The 17,138-nt window shown below is 43.6% G+C and overlaps 1 protein-coding gene across 1 annotated transcript in view; it reads left to right on the top strand.

The window, feature by feature from the left end:
• Nucleotides 1-17,138, top strand: part of ascc3 (activating signal cointegrator 1 complex subunit 3) — a 127,822-nt gene that overhangs the window by 99,585 nt on the left and 11,099 nt on the right. The window contains exons 29-36 of the mRNA XM_070911350.1: nt 605-725; nt 1,734-1,876; nt 5,010-5,147; nt 5,455-5,575; nt 5,979-6,111; nt 7,148-7,273; nt 13,203-13,314; nt 13,448-13,582. Coding sequence (XP_070767451.1) covers nt 605-725; nt 1,734-1,876; nt 5,010-5,147; nt 5,455-5,575; nt 5,979-6,111; nt 7,148-7,273; nt 13,203-13,314; nt 13,448-13,582 — 1,029 coding nt within the window. The remainder of the gene's footprint in view (nt 1-604; nt 726-1,733; nt 1,877-5,009; nt 5,148-5,454; nt 5,576-5,978; nt 6,112-7,147; nt 7,274-13,202; nt 13,315-13,447; nt 13,583-17,138) is intronic.

Genomic DNA, 17,138 nt, shown 5'->3' with positions numbered 1-17,138 from the left:
AAAAGGGCTCGGAGAAATATTAAGCAAACCAAAATGAAGAACATGCTGTTTTATTAAGCACGCGTCCTCAAGCAATATGTCACCCTTAACCCGAACAGAGCTCCGAGGTCTATTTGTGCTCAGTTGATGTGAATGTGTTTGACACGTGGATCTTCACGCTGCTATCATGCCACCAGAGCTGTAGAGAGACAGTGTTAACAAACCAGATTGGCTGCCTGCCATCCATAAATCTGACTGGCTGGCCGCTGTTGGGACCGAGTGGCTAGATTTGTAGCTGCCCAATCCATTATCCAGGCTTCTAAGGCGTCTGTAGACATGCAGCAGCCCTTTAACACAATACGCACCAAAAAAAAAAAATGCACCACACTCTTTACAACATCCTGCGACACACTTTGAGTTAAATTCCGTTGGCAAACTGCGCCGTATCACCTTATCACACAATAAACACGGCAGACACATCAAAGGTTAAGCACAACACAGCCAGAGTCCAGCAGTGGTCTGCTGCTCTGTGACAGTGACAGACAGTGTACATTACAACCAGATGGGGCTTGCCAGCTGCTCACATTAAATCTCCTCCCCCCCCCCCCCCCTCCCTTTGTAACAGGTGGGTTTGTTTAACTTCCGTCCATCTGTTCGCCCTGTACCCCTGGAAGTTCACATCCACGGTTTCCCAGGACAACACTACTGCCCCCGCATGGCCAGCATGAACAAGCCAACCTTCCAAGGTATAGCCTCCACATCCACACATACACGTGCTTTATGCATGGATGACATGTTTCCTCGTTACCACCAACACACACACACTGTAGTTTATTGTTCATTGTTGTTGTTGTTGTTGTTTTTGTTGTCATATTTGTTAAAGGGGACCTATTCTGCTCATTTCCAGCTCTATATTTTCACTTTGTGATTCCACTAGAGCAGCTTTGCATCATTCACAGTTCAAAAAAAGTCTTGATTTATCTTCTGCTGGCCCTTCATGCAGCCCCCTCAGTTCACCCTCTGTCTGACGCAAGTCGTTTGAGCTCCTGTCTCCTTAAGGCCCCCCCCCTAAAAGCCCACTTTCTTCTGATTGGCCGGCCAAGTTCCGCAAGTCTTTGGAAGAAAGGCAAACTGTAAACCTAACGTTACTAAGCAACGTTGACATACACGTAAACATCTCCTCTGTGCCTGGAGCAGAGATTCCATATAAGGACGTCAGATAGACCCGGCGGTTGAAAAAGCTGAAACGGATCTTTTGGCTTACTTTTACACACGTACCTCATTATTTGGCAACTTTGGCAGCATTTAATATGAATATCCAACTTTGTAACATTATGTATATACAGTGCTTAACAAATTTATTCGACCACCTGTCATAAAAATGAGAAAACACAAACATTTTAGAAATCTGTCAAAAGCTTGTTTCAAACTAAAAATTGTATTGTTATTTATTAGGCAAATAACAAACTGCTGTATATTTGTGAGGTGAAGATTCACGTCTTCAGCAGGAGCCAAAGGGCTTGGGGCTGAGCGCCGCAGACAGGGTAGGGAAGTCAGGAAGTATTGAGAGTTATTTGAGTCTTTACATGAGATCATTTTTACAGAAAGAAAAAGAAAGAATAACACCAGCTTTTCGACACCCAGCACACCAGCAAAATTCTCAAACTCTTACTTGAACAGTCTACTAATCTCTCCAAAAAGAATCACTGCACAGTATGTGAGACTTGTTCATATTTTGAACTTCATCTTTGCAGCGATACGCAGCCACTCGCCAGCCAAGCCAGTGCTGATTTTTGTGTCATCCCGGCGGCAAACTCGACTGACCGCCCTGGACCTCATCGCCTTCTTGGCCACAGAGGACAACCCCAAACAGTGGCTGCACCAGGACGAGAGAGAGGTACGCAGCGTCGGTGCTCCGTCTGGGTCTACGCGCCGATTTGTTACCCATGTTTTTTCGGCAGCGCTCAGGGCCCAGCACACAGTCACTGACGTTATTCTCGTAAAATGCAAGAAAATAGACTTGAAGCGTGGGTCAGAACTGATTGCTCGACTTTGTCCTCACACATGTAGCTCGTGGTGGCAGGTTTTAAGCCCCGTGGTAAGCAATGTCGGATTCAGGGACTTGACGAATTTGACGCAATTGGTGCAAATGTCAGCAGATTTGTCCGTCATTCTCATGCATTTCCTTCACTTCGGCGCCCTTTTCTTTCGCTCTCTCCCTCCTTTTTGCTGAATTGCACCGATGCTTCAGTCGTCTGTGTAAGTGCTGGTTTAAGTGCAATTACAGATGGAATTCAACCCAACTTGTGCTGGGGGAAAAAAGCCAGTGGTCATCCTCCATTATATTGTCCGCGCATACCTTGGGATCAGTTCAAGATGGTGGCGAATGACTCCTCTGGGTTCGCATTTGAAAAAGTATGCTAATATTAATACAACACTCGGATGCCCAGTAGTAGTCTCTGTCAGACGCATGGTCATCAGAGATTTAACACAATTTAAACCACTTCACCATTTACTCTATAGTATAGTCTGCATTAAATATTTATTCTTGTCTACTGTTAAATCTTTGTTTTATAATTTCCCAATAGAGCGCTGCAGGGATGATGTAATTTTGTAGGCAAACCCGGAAGTTAGCGTCGCCCTGGTTCCCTCGACAAAAAGCCAATGGGAGTTGTTCCATGGGATTTTGGATTATTGCAGAAAATAAGCTCAAACAAAAGTTTATGATACTTTATGATCCTGCAGCAGTGCCTAACCTCCTGTTCACAAATCCGCAATCAAAAGGACTGGATGCCAGTCACTGTAAATTCACCCTAAATACACATGCCTGCGCCAGCTGCCCAAACTCACCCGACACCCAGCAGTGTGACGCTTGAGAGCTGAACAATTTTCATCATTTGAATGTCCTCAGATGTGTGGGAGCAGTAATAAATAGTGCTCATTTTGATTCCCATGGTGAATGAGCCTGAAAAATGGGATGCACCCACGCCAAATTGACATACAGGACTGCTATGTCAATCTTGCCAGTTTGTGTATCATTGCTATACAGTACCTTTCCGTATGCAAGCTCAAGACTCATGGGAAATGAAGCAGTTTTATTGTGCGGCTGTATAGTGGCAACGCCAGATAGTAAACTGCCCGTGTTGGTGCTCAGCGTGTGAATTGCGCTACTAAATGCTAAACATGCCCGGATTCTACAGACTCATGACAGGTCAGGGACGGCCTGCCATTTTTGAGTCCGTGTGTGTGTGTGTGTGTGTGTGTGTGTGTGTGTGAACAAGGCCTAAAAATAGCAATGTGGTTTGTTGATCAAACATCTCGGTGACAGGCAGCCTGATTTCTAATGATTGTTGTGATTCCATGACCTTTCCTCTGACTCCACCATGAGGGCCATGTTTACCACCGCCACCAAAGAAACGTCCAAACCAAAATGTCAACTTGGCACACAAAATATTGGACTATATATATATATATATATATATTATATTGTATCATGGGGGTGTAATGCATCCAGCTGGAAGTGAATATGAATTAAAAAGTCAGAAGACGCTTACAGCATAATGCTTGATGGTGATTTTTCCCCAGAATAAACACCTTTTAAACATTTTTACAGTTTTGATTAACTATGGTTCAATCTCTCTAAATTCAAGTTAGTTTAAGCTTTAAGATTTTAATGTCCTATATGGAGTCTCAGTATGTCAAATCAGTATTTTTGGCTGTGATTTAGCAGAAATGGCAAAAAAACTAGACTTCCTGACAATCATTTGAATCATCACCTTCTCTGTTTACTGTAAGTGGCATTATTAAATCAACTGCGACACATACGGGGCGATACATACGGTGTGGTACATGTGGGGCCGTTACAATTTGCTCTGCTGAAACCTGCGGGTACCTCGTCTCAATGCAAATATGTCCTGTCTTATGATATAGGCCTCTGTGTGTGTTCCGCTGATGGATGCCGCTGCCTGCTGCTCCTCTGTGCCGGGGCCAGTGTAGCAGCTCAGCTCCCTGCTGTTTGACTGACAGGCTTCTGGCGATAGCTGCTTAACTCTCACCGGGGGTCACCCACTGCCACAAATCCCCTCTCCAACCTGACAGCTCTTTCTTCCCTCTGCTGCCTGAACCCCCCCCCACCCCCACCCTCAGCTGCTTAGCTGCTTCTCTCAGGGCTGGGTTTTCTCGCTCATTATTACTATTATCTCATGTCGTATTTTTGCATCCTTAAGTTGGAATATTTGGAAGATTCATCGTTGTTTCACTGATTCTAATGAGACGCATCCAATTTTGGATGGAAAACACATATTTTATTGGTGATTTTTTTGGAGTCTTCTGTGTATGATAGCCATCCACTACCAGCCACATGTCTGTAAATGGATAACTGACTGTGGAGCTGTTGTTCCTGGCTCCTCATGTCTCTTTATATTATCGATCTATCTATAGGTGTCGGATCAAAACGACTTAGAACATTTCGAGAACATAAAACAATAATTGCTGTTCGATGCTGTTCGAGAACAAAGCTCTTCACACAGTAATGGCTTTAAAAGAAAAGTTTGACATTTGGGGATATGCGTTTCTTCGCTTTCTTGCCGTGTCTGTACGGACTGTTGTCGTCACTGTTAGCGAAGACTTCTGGAAGTTACTGCACCTGGCCAAGAAATAGCCTAGCACATACAGTAACCCCCCCCCCCCCCACCCCCACATAACCAAACATATTTTCCTACGTGTGTGTACGGAGTAAACAAACTAGATAGAACGTGTTAATTAGTGAGCTTAAGAGGTGTTGGGAGGTGGATTTAAGTAGCGTCACCTTTTCAGTCTCTTTACCTCCGGAATTTGCACCTTTCTGCCAGCGCATATCGCCGGGACACTAGGGGCCAGTCCGGACGTACTTAGTATAGTTTACAGTGACATGGTTTTGGCGGGTTAGCCCTCAGCTGTGTCATCGTATACGACGTCTCTCAAGTCAGCTTGTAATTGGATTCGTGTCTGTCATTGATCTCTCGCTGTCCGCACCCTGGTTTTTTCTATAGATAGAGGACATCATCGCCACAGTGAGGGATTCCAACCTGAAGCTGACGCTGGCCTTTGGGATTGGCATGCATCACGCGGGTCTGCACGAGAGAGACAGAAAGACGGTGGAGGAGCTGTTTGTCAACTGTAAGATCCAGGTACGACCGCGTCCTGTACGCCAGACCTGCCCCGCCTACTTGACCTGCCTGTAAACAGCGTTGGTTGCCCCCCGATACAAGAGTTGTGCAGTGTGATTTGTTTTATTATCAAATTACATTTTGATGGAATTATGTTGTGGCCAAAGTTTCATTACTTGTTTTTGGGCAGGGGGCCCTATGTATTTCTTTAAGCACCCTGATATGCCACCTTAGCTTCTTCATGTCATTATGTTAGTGTTAGAAACATACGTAAGTTTTCTCCTTTTATATTATGTCATTCCAGTAAGTTCTTTGTCTCGTTACTCAGGTTTTGATTGCCACCAGCACTCTGGCCTGGGGGGTGAACTTCCCTGCGCACCTGGTGGTCGTCAAGGGAACTGAATACTATGACGGCAAATCCAGGCGCTACGTGGACTACCCCATTACAGGTACGCAGTCCCGTCCATTAGGTATTCGCTCCTTAGCGCACACAGTGCATTTTGTTTAAATCTACCATAACAGAATATACATTTAGATTATAACTGTGTATTGTAAGCAATGTAGTAATTATCATTTCTATTTTTGCCATCATGACGATTGTGTTAATCTTGTGACTCACTTGGGTCTAAGGCTTTACATTACTTTGCATTAATCACATTCATGTAAACGTTGGAAATGAAGACCGAGGGAAAGTCTCAGTCGCAATAAAGTTTTGGAGAATTCTGAATCGAGTCCTGGAATAGACCGCGTGACAAACAAAGACAAAGAGGCTCTCTTCATTGCAACTTTTTCCGGGGTAGCGGGACACGGGATGGTAAAGCAGTCTTTGTAATGTATGTGCTGCGTGTGTAGATGTTCTGCAGATGATGGGGCGAGCAGGTCGGCCTCAGTTTGACGACCAAGGCAAGGCGGTTATCCTTGTCCACGACATCAAAAAGGATTTCTACAAGAAGTTCCTCTACGAGCCTTTCCCCGTTGAGTCCAGGTAACAGTCACATGTCACATGTTGTCTTTGTCGTTGTCTGTTATGGCAAAGATGGGGGGGGAAAGGGGGCTCATTTATCAGACTGTGCACAGAACAAGTTCTAAATCTGTATGAGCTATAAGATAGTATTCATCAAACGTGTGTACACCCACCTGTGGCTGTGAATAACGGTGAATCCCACGTGTCCTACATCCATCCAGTGCACGAAAAGAAGCACCCTCAAATTGCTGTATACAGTAAACAACATCCCTTAACAAGGTCCACTAACCTAAATATACAGTCGATTCACTTGTGGGAAGTGGGAAAGATATGGATGTCCATGCAGGCATTTGCCATTTGTGGTGAACACTGTTATCCAGAATAAGAGCTGTGGCAGAGGTGAAGAAAAAAAAATGGCTTGACCTTAAAGTGACAGGAGAAAAAAAAGAGTTGTACCACAGGAGGGGGACAAAGTTCCATTTTGGTGTTATTCATAGATGACCATATAGTAGCAGTTATTGGAGGGATGTCCCTTTAAAGGCATCATTCCTGATGGTGATACTGAGAGCAAACTGGACCACAGCAAACTGGGAAACATGGTTGCATTCAGTGTAACCATTGCAGCATAACAAATTATTGATCTGACATCGTCAGTTGAATTGGAAATAATGGTACAGAAACACAATAGTTGAATGCTGGTAAATGGTGTCATTTACAGGATTTGTCAGGCCCTCCTCCACAAGCTGTGCTGGCTCATAGATCTGTGGTGCATTTAGAGCCACGGGTGTTTAATAATGCAATAGTAGAGAAACAAAATATATGAATATAATGAGGAAAATGAAAGTTCCACCGTCGGAGAACAGATGTGACCTTGTGTCGGACTTTTCACCTCAAAACAAGAAACTTCTTGGTGCTACAGAGTTATTTCTGTTTGTACAAAAAAAAGTATTCAGTTTTCAAAAATCGAGCCCTGATCTCAAATTCCTGTGAAGCAAAATGGTGAATTGGAATCTTGTCTTTTAAGTGATCTTTCTGTGACTTTGTGTTGTGTCGCCAGCCTCCTCAGTGTGCTGTCAGACCATCTGAACGCTGAGATTGCCGCAGGAACCATCTCATCCAAGCAGGATGCAATGGACTACATCACCTGGACATACTTCTTCAGACGGCTGGTGATGAACCCCAGGTTAGGAGAACCTGCTCACACCGCATATCATTACCAACAGCAGCGGTCCATGCCGATCAAAACTAAAGAGAACACACATAGATATGCACACATTCTTGGCCTACTCTCACAACCTGGTTAGGGGAGTGCCGTGTTCTCTGTCAAACATCTGCTGTGTAGACATAGACCATTCCAGAACATCCCAGCCTGTTGGTATTTGCACGGCTGTCAGCCCACATTTACCGTTCAGGCCCTTACTGAGGCCTAGTAGTAGGTTTGTACCAGTACAGATCTGTGAAATCCTGAGACTCATCATTTTGGATTCAAGTTGGTATTTTGGGTCAGTATTCAATGTCTGGTAACTTTCAGCAAAACAATGACAAGGATTTAGTCTTCTTCTAAGATTGTATTGGTGGAAAGCCTCAGACAGCATTTATGGTCATCTTTTGGCTGGCGTTGACCATGGAAACACAGCACCCGGGTTTTAAACTAAGGGCCTTTGATATCATTCCCCTACTGTTACTCTCTTGCGCATAAGAGCCTAGAAAATCGTTTTAAACTCACTAACTCTACTGAGACCCAGGATAGGAATACTACTTCAACTACCCCTCTTACAAATATTTAACTGATACTGTATTATGATTTCGTACTCATAATGGCACTAAATCACTTATGAATCGCCTTTTTTTTATTAAATAGACAATTCCACAATTTCGGTGTATATACTTTGCATAAGAGTATCGTCCATCCATTTTTCTGCTGCTTATTTTGGGGTCCAGGTCGCAGTATAGCAAATATAGCAAGTAAAGTAGACCAGTTTCCCATCTCCCTAGCTACTTCCTCCAGCCCCACCTTGGTGATCCCAAGTCATTGTAGTTCAGATGGGATATATTTTTCCCTCCAGCTTGTTCTGGGTCTGCCTGTGGTCTCCTCCAAGTTGTCTGGAAAACCTCAACAGAGGTTTGCCCAAGAGGCATCATGATCAGATGCCCGAATTACCAAGCCTTGCATCTTTTAACGCAAAGGAGCAGCAGCTCTACTCCCTTACATATGTCGGCGCTCCTCAACCTTTCTCTAAGGGATAAGCCCGGTGAAAGAAACCCATTTCAGTTGCTTGTATGTGTGGTGAGATTTTTTTTTTCTGTCACTTGCCAATGCTCGACCTGGATGTAGGATAGGCCTGAGCCATTCGCAGCACAGTAGGCAAGTACCAGTGTCTTGAATCGGATTCGAGCAGCCACTGGTGGCCAGTACAGGATGCGAAGGAGCGGTGTAGCGTGGGAGAACTTGGCTGAAGACCAGCCAAGCTACTGCATTCTGGATGAGCTGCAGCAGTCGGATAGCATATGCAGACACTCCAGCCAGGAGCCAGTACCTAGCCTAGGTGCAAGGTGCCAAGGGCCAGTACCTGTATCCTCCAGGAATGGGTTGTCGCAGCGCGGTTTGTGGATAATGGATTCCCTGGAAGGAAGAGCAACTCAGTCTTGTCGATGTTGAGCTTCAGGTGGTGAGCAGACATCCACTGAGAGATGTCAGCCCGACACACAGAGATGCGTGCTGCCACCTGGAAAAGAGAAAAGAGGAGGGGACCCAGACCAGAACCCAGAGGGACCCTAGTAGTAGGGATACAATGTTCAGACACTGCTTCTTTCAGAGTTGCCCTGTAAGTGCGGAACAGGGAGAATGCAGAGTCACCATGACAGGCAGCTACAATGTCTACATTACTGTCTATGCTGCACTGGAGCAGCAACTCACTACCAATCCAAATGGGGGAATCCACAGTTTTCCAGAATACCATGGCCTCAGGCTTGGAGGTGCTGATTCTCACTTGAGTTCACAGAACTGGATGCTCTACACTCCTCAGCTGCACCAAGAGATCGTGTCCATGAAAATCTCAAGGGGCAGCCTTGGCGAAGTTCAAAACCAACTGAGAACATGCTGGAGTTACATCTGAGAAAGCAAACAAAGCTCTTACTGTGGTCATAGGACTGGAAAAATATGTGGATTTGGTAAACTCGGATGCCTCTTATCAAACCTTTTGATCTTCCCCTGTTCTTTTTTTATTTGCAAGGACCAATATAGAATAAATCATGTAGCCATTCGAAATGACAAACATCAGATTCAATCAACTAGAAACATCACTCTGCAACAACACTCTATGGCTGGGAATGTGTGTTTTGGAAGACCGAAACAGTGAGGACTCTTCTCTAAGAGGCATGATCTAGCTGATGACTGTCAGGTCACTGCAGATTGTTAAACCTGTGCGTTTACATTAGGCGGGTTTTAGGTCAAGAAGTTGAATTTCCACGTCAACATATCAACACATCACATTTTCTCTACCAATTCTCGTCCTTTCATTCATCATACCAGTATTTTAAGCTAATCAACTTAATAGTTTGCATCAGGCCCTCCAGTGTAACTGTAAGTAGACTAGACTACCCGTTATTTTATTTCAGTGGGGTTGTACTCACAGGTTGTGAAGGTTAATTAGACCACCACTCAAAACTGTTATGTTTCTATGTTCCCAACTGACAAAGGTAGATCTTTGAGTTTTAGTTATTTATAACTTTGGTTACTTGCGAAGATTGAAAGCTAAACCTAATGAGGATTTCATACTAGATGCAGACTCCACAAAATGCTATTGATCTCCTAGTAACTGTATCAGTGGATAGTGGTTTTGACATTGCACTCAAACATACAGCAAAGAAGGGAACAAATACTAGACTAGAACGGCAGTTGACACTAAGTTAGACCCACATGCCTTCCATTAAATATAAGCAGAATTTGGTTCCGGTATGACAAACATATTTTGCCTTTATTGCATGCTCTTTAATCGGCACCCTTCAATTCAGCTTCAAGTCACATGAAATGATATTTGATGTCTAAAATGTTGCCCCTGAATGTGCGGATCCCCCGACAACATTATCTCCATGCAGCTGTGTTTTATATCTGAACAGCTAATCTATCAGCACTGCTTTCAGGCATTGATTCCCACCACACACACACACACACACACAGATACACGCAAACGCAGAAACAGGGTCCCATGGGTATCGTAAATGTCTGCGGTGCCGATTTCCCTGTGCCATCAGGAGCCTAATGGTGATGATGCTAATGGCCGTGACTTAATCAGACAGGCGCCGCCACCGGAAAATACCTGTGAAATGTGTTCGGTCATAAACGCGTTCAGCGCTCAGAAACTGCATGCTGTTAACATGTGGAGCGATGGGACTGGAAGAAATACTTAACATTAAACGCACATTAAATATGGCCGTCGCCCATCTCAACTGCTGCTTCCAACCCGCGAGTAAGGCTGTTGCTTCTCCTTCCTGCTCCCAACTGCGCCGTAAATGATTTTTGCATAATGATCATGAAGATATCATTTGTTTTAATGTAATATGAGAAGTGGGCGATTTTTCAGAGCTGGCCCTGGTTTGCATGCATTATGCCAGACAACTGTATAATGACCATAATCTAATATTCCTCCTCCACCTGTTAACTAACTTATTGGTATTCAACCTTTAAGCTCCGCTTGGGTAAAGTTTGTTTCCAGCATTTTTCAGTCTGTGTTTGTGGCCATAGCTAGTTGATCCCCCTGACCCTCAGGTTAATAACCCATTTTCTTCTATCCCATTTAATTCCATTCTCCACTTTTTTGTGAAAGCAACATATACATTAAATCAAATTAAGTAAACCAATTCTTTACCATAAAATGCCATCCCAGCATGTGCATGTACATATACAAAAATGGAAAATAACATATTTTACACCCTGTTCTTCCACCCAGCCACAAAACAAAACAAGACCCTTATAAATAAAACCCTGAGAAAAATTACTATTATGAAAACACAATATGCTTCGCAAGCTAACTGAGCTCAGTTTATTCCAGTAAAGATTACTGCAGGTCACTCACAACCAAAATACATGCTAAGGGTCGACCATTCTCAAACTCATTTTCTCGTAATATATGTTCCTTTCATAAGGACAAATGGATGAAAGTCGTGATTTTAGGAATGTTGCAGCGCGCGATCAACAGAAACATGGGTGCTGCGTCAGCAGTTACACGGGCATAGTGCCAGACTATTGCGGTGAATCTGAAGGCAAAGCTCTCAGTTTTTACTGGTCCATCCAATGCTCACTTATGGGCATGAGGTTTGAAAAAGAATGAGATTGTGGACACAAGCGGTTGAAATGGGTTTCTGTCGCAGGGTGGCTTGGCTCACCCGTAGAGATATGGTGATGGGCTCAGACATCCAAAGGGAGCTTGGAGTAGGACCGCTGTGCCTCCTATCTCTCCAGGGAACAGCTTGGAGGAATTGGAGGACATGCCTGACTCCTCATTTGTAGATAACAATAAAAGTGTGTTCAAGGAATATGAAACTCTTCCTGTAATTGTTGAAAATATTGAATGTATCACCCACATACATATCACAGATTTTAGTGAGCCAGCAGCACATCTGTACAAGTTATTTCAAAGTCAGAATTATTGGCATTAGGCGCTAAGAGCGTATGCTGAATATTTATGGCTGCAGCGTAAAGACTTATTAACATATGTTTCTAATAGCGGATTTGTATTTCATCTTAGCTTGCGACTTTCCGAAACAAACAAAAGGAAGGTCTCACGTCAATACTTCATTGCAACTTACACCTATGAACTCAAATAGCACAAATAACCACCAGTTATGAGCAGTTTTCCAACTTTACTTGACATATTTTACATTACAAAACGTAGCTTTTAGGGGTTTTTTTGCATCTGTTCCTACCAGCTTTAAGGAAAACGAGGCCTGGTTTCTTTCGCTCTTTTATTTGACTTGCACACACCATGCGCAAATATTGGCATTATGAGTTAATGAAGATTGTGTTTGATTGCACTTCTGCTGAGCCTCATGTGGTAACTCTTACTTAGCAGGGCTGGGCATGGAACCCATTTTGGCCACTGGTTGTCTTATTTCCTGTACTAACAGTCTAACCTGGGAATAATTTGCTGGCAAGGGCTGGCCATTTTTCCTCACAGCTGGGGCTTTTCTTTACAACACAACAGTGTGTACAAGATCCTAACCAGCGACAATGTGTAGATACAGTGGAGACAAGCCATTATACTCTAGCATTGTTATCTGGGTTTTCCATTAGGCCCATGAGGTTCCATCATCAGTGTTACACTATTGAGGAGAGAAAATCCAAGACCCCAGTCAAGTCTGTTATCCTGGTTTTGAGTCTTATCCTGGTATTTGAGGTATGGTTTTTACATGGAACATAGAGAAAGCTTCGCTAGCTAGCAGCCTAAAGTTAACAATTAAGTGCGCTAAACGAAGCTTGGTGTGGGACCATTTCCTCCAGAAAGACGCCCGATCCGAAGCCGTCACTCAGTTGGTGTGCCGAATGATTGAGACGCTACCGATCAGTGTGGTAGATGCCGAGGAATTCAAAGAGCCAGTTAGGTGCCCCGAACCCGAATAGGTTATGGCATCGAGAGCTACTGTGACTAAATGCATTGAAAAACAATTGAAATGATAGCTAAAATAGGCTAGGATAGCCTCTCCTTTCCTTCACGTCAGCAAATGCCAATGCAGTTGGCTACCGCTGCAAATTCACGTCTTAAAATTCACCAAGTTCACCAGTCTTTCGTTCCACGCAAGAGATCGAAAACAATTCATTTATGGCCTTATCCACTTACCCAGGTTTCTAAAACCAGTATATGAGGTTCACATACAGGTAACAAAAATGCTCCGTAGTGTGCATGTAAACACAGTCGGTGTGGAGTTCAACCTAAAGTGTCTTGCTTGTACTCCCTGAATAATCACTCAGCGCAGTGTTTATATCTTCTTGAGCCTTCCTATCCAAAGGTTTAGCTTTTAGTCACAGAATGGCAAATGGGCCTTCATTCTGTCTTTTTTACATAAGGTCATTTATGTGTTTTGTAATCACACCCCATATGTTCCGTGTTGTTTAGTTATTACAGCCTAGAAGACATCAGCCACGAGTCCATCAACAAATACCTGTCCAACCTGGTGGAGAGAAGCCTGCGGGACCTGGAGTGCTCCTACTGCATAGAGATACACGAGGTCTGTGTGTGTGTGTGTGTGTGTGTGTGTGTGTGTGTGTATTATTTTTTAAGTAAGTGTGTAGTCTGTGGAATTACACACATTTGTTTAATTTGTGACTTTTGTCGAATTTCTGTTTCCGTTAATGCTCCAGGATGATCGGACCATCGAGCCGCTGGCTTATGGTCGCATCTCCTCCTATTACTACCTGAAGCACCAGACGGTTCGCATGTTTAAAGAACGACTGAGGGCTGAGCTTCCCATCCATGAGCTGCTCTCAGTTCTGACGGTGAGTTTCGCACTGTGAACACACAGCTCCTGTTGTCCTGTCGCCGCTTGTGCCCATTTTACCAAGCTCTGCACGCGTGTGGTGTGGCCTGAAGAGGTTTGAGACACTTGTTTAGACGCTGTGTCTCACAATCATTCATAGATACATGCAGACATCTGTGACGTTTGCCGATTGCAAGAAGACAACCCTGTTTAATTTGAATGAACCCATGAGCAGGATTGTCAAACTCAACGTTTTTAATCTGCAGTGCTGGTAACTCCAAAATTGGTTTGCCTTGTGTGACATGGTATACTATATAAATGCAACTCTAGTGCCGCTTTTGGGGCTTTAGGCTTTGGATCCACTTTTTCATACACCGGCTCCGTTATCAGAACCGTTATTATCAGCTGTGCACATGGGCTTGATGAAGAATAATTCTTCCTGCCCAGAAGACCCAGCGCGGACTGAGACAAAGGCGTAGTCTGCCGCCGTGTCTTTGTTGATGCCAGGCCAGTGTCCTGTAGTCGCCGTCATATCAGTATCGTATCAGTTTTTTTGTGTTCCCGGAGCTGTAATGAAATAGATTGCTCTCTTGCCACGCAGTAAAAACTGCTGGCAAATAAAAAGCAGGAAAATGCACAAATCTAGATCTAGACCTGTGCCTGAAACTTGCAACCTGAAACAGGACCAGGACAATGCTCTACATTGAGTTAGGGCAGCACTCAGCTCCACGCGCTGTGCCTTTGTGCGCACACAGTCAAGGTTGCAGATTGTCTTTATACTTTTTCTTTCACTTTTGCTCTTGCTGTGGGAAATCATTAAACAATTAAACAGTGTCTGTTTCTCCCAAATGTTCTCCTATTTCCAATTAAATATCTGTTTAAAAAAAAACAACAAACATCTGTTCTCGAGTGCAAATGAAAAATAAGATTGCACTTATTTTTAGTACAATACCCTAAGTATTGATTTTGTTGGATGTGAACAAGAACGTAGCGTTAATTAATTGTTTTGAGCCAGTACACACTTTAGCAATGTTACTTTTTCTTTTTCTTTTTTGTTCAGTCATATCCGTGCAGCATTCTGCATCTTTGCCTACACAGTACAGTACATTTGCAACTTTTTAGAAATCCACTGAGAATCTGTGATCAGTTATATTCAGGCTCACACACGACTCCCTCCCATCAAATTAGCACCTTTGTCTGAGCTTCATTAACTCTTCTCATTCTGGGGTTTCTGATTGACCTTGTGCATCCCAGCGGCGGGGTCATCCACACTCTGGCCTCTGATTAGTGGTGGTGGTTTCACACCTTTTACTTGGGGGGGGGGGGGGGGGGGGCGATGGGGGTCGATGGCATACCTCTTTTTACCACTGCCTCGAATGGGCTTATATATCTGTCTGTAATACTGCTACCATTGAGTTCCTGGTTTTCTACAAGCAACAACTCAAGTTGTTTTAAATATTTCAATATTTGAATATCAAAAGTCAACTTTTTGATAAAAGTGCAGCGATCTGCCAGTGTTATCTTGTTTGAAGATACTGACACTAAAAGTTATATTTAGCGGGCAAGATATCTAAAAAGAAATAAATAAAAAAAGATATAAATAAGATGTGTAAAATCAGGTGATTAAGTGATTATTTTTTGGTGTTGTGGGTCCACAAATTTTTTTAATTTTTCTAATTCTGCACTTATTTTAATGAAACTAATGCCACATGTGCATCTTAATGCAGATGTGGATCCAGAGGCCACGTCTGTAGCTCTCAGCTAAAACCAGCTCGTTCCTCAGAACAGAAGGAAATGGTGCATGTGTTTGGGACTACTTTCAACAGCGCGTTAATACACTTTCGGTGCTCAAGTTTGTATTTCTGGCAGCAGGACGGTTTCAATGCTAAATAAAATTGCCATATGGGAAAATATAACAATTTTTTCCTGTAGTGGGAATTTAAAAACTGCAGTGGGCCTGATCTCACCCCAAAAGTAAGCCACAGAAGGCTGACTGATTTATCAAGGCAAAAATACAAACATGGCTTTTATTTCACACAGGATTTCTTGATTTCTTGTGTGGTTTTAGATGTGAATTAGCGAATGATGTGAATTTTTTTTTCTTTCACTATATTGTTACCATACAGCTATAAGTCCGGTGAGTGGGTTCAGCGGTTGAACCTGACTTCAACAATGATGCTAACCTATTGAAGGGAGGCTGACACTGACACACTGCACACATGTAGTTGGAAGCAGACCAAAGCATGCCATGCCTGGCTGCCTCCCTCCCCAGCAAGCTGCGATACAATAGGCCAGTCACCCCGCCGCCCCGTCCACTCCCCCCTCTGTTAGCTACAAAGCACTGGCATGCTCCTCCAGTTCCCCCTAATTGCTGCAGCGTGGCCACTAATGAGCAACACCCACACCTCACTGCCCCACCCCCCCCCCCCCCCCCCCACCCCACTTACACACTTGTTTTTCTCTCTGAGGGCTACGCTGCCACTCAGCCTCGTCTTTGTCCCTGTTTTCTTTCCTGTTGTATTTGTCCTCTGCTTCCTAAGATGGCAGTGTTCCCGCAGTGAAGTCAAACTGCAACATACCAGATCAATGAGGGGAAACCTGACATGGTGGTGACACAGCAAAAACACCAACTGCTGTCGTGAAAGATGCTAAGACGTATCTCAGAGAATTCTATCATTCCTGTCATTAATACTGTAATAACGTTGTACTCGCCGAAATAATGTCCGAGTTCTGGGAACTCAGACAGGCTGGAAACAAACCCACCAGTTAACCAAACTTACTGGCCAACAAACTGTTGGCTTGTTTACTACCTATTTTTGTATTTCTTGCCCCGTCATACTCTGACATAGTGGCATTACCACGTTCCAGATCTCGGTAATTACTTTTGTTGAATGCAATTACGAAAATAAGACCCAAGTTGTAATAAACCAGACTTATCCTTTGAACTTAGCTCATTTAAAGGTGTGGCTATTTGCATAATTAAAACTGCAACATTTATTTTAATGAACAATTAATGTGTTAGTTACTCATTATATTGATGAATTCATCATCAAAGTCTGTCCGAAGTCAGAAAACAGCGAAACGTGGGTGCCCTGGTGACCAGAGCTTTGTTTTATATAATTCCCCCATCTCCCTCCCCTCATTTCCTGTCTGCCTTTACTGTCAATGCTGCAATAAAGGCATAAAATGTCCAAAATGATACTTCATGACGTCTTCAAATAGCTTTCTTTGTCCGACCTGATGGCGATTCATTCATAGTCATATATAAAACAGAGAAAAGGCGCAAATCCTCACGTCGGATTAGCTGAAACCAAGAGGGTGTTTTGCATATTTGCTTGATGATAATTGATTTTCAAAATGCGTTGATTGGTCTTCTGTTGATTGATTGATTCATTGATTGATTGATTGACCAGCACGAGCTGAAACGAACAAACAAAATACGGCAGACAAGCATCAGCTGGCATTTCAAGACATGACCTAGTTTTAACAGCCGGCCAGTTCACAAAGCATGTGTGTCCTTTCCTGTTTCCCCCCCCCCCCCCAAACGTAATTTTGTAAAACTTGTAGAAATGTAT

The sequence above is a fragment of the Enoplosus armatus genome, chromosome 9 (assembly GCF_043641665.1).
Source record: "Enoplosus armatus isolate fEnoArm2 chromosome 9, fEnoArm2.hap1, whole genome shotgun sequence".
NCBI classification, from domain to species: domain Eukaryota; kingdom Metazoa; phylum Chordata; class Actinopteri; order Centrarchiformes; family Enoplosidae; genus Enoplosus; species Enoplosus armatus.
This window is presented reverse-complemented; position numbering and strand designations above follow the sequence as displayed.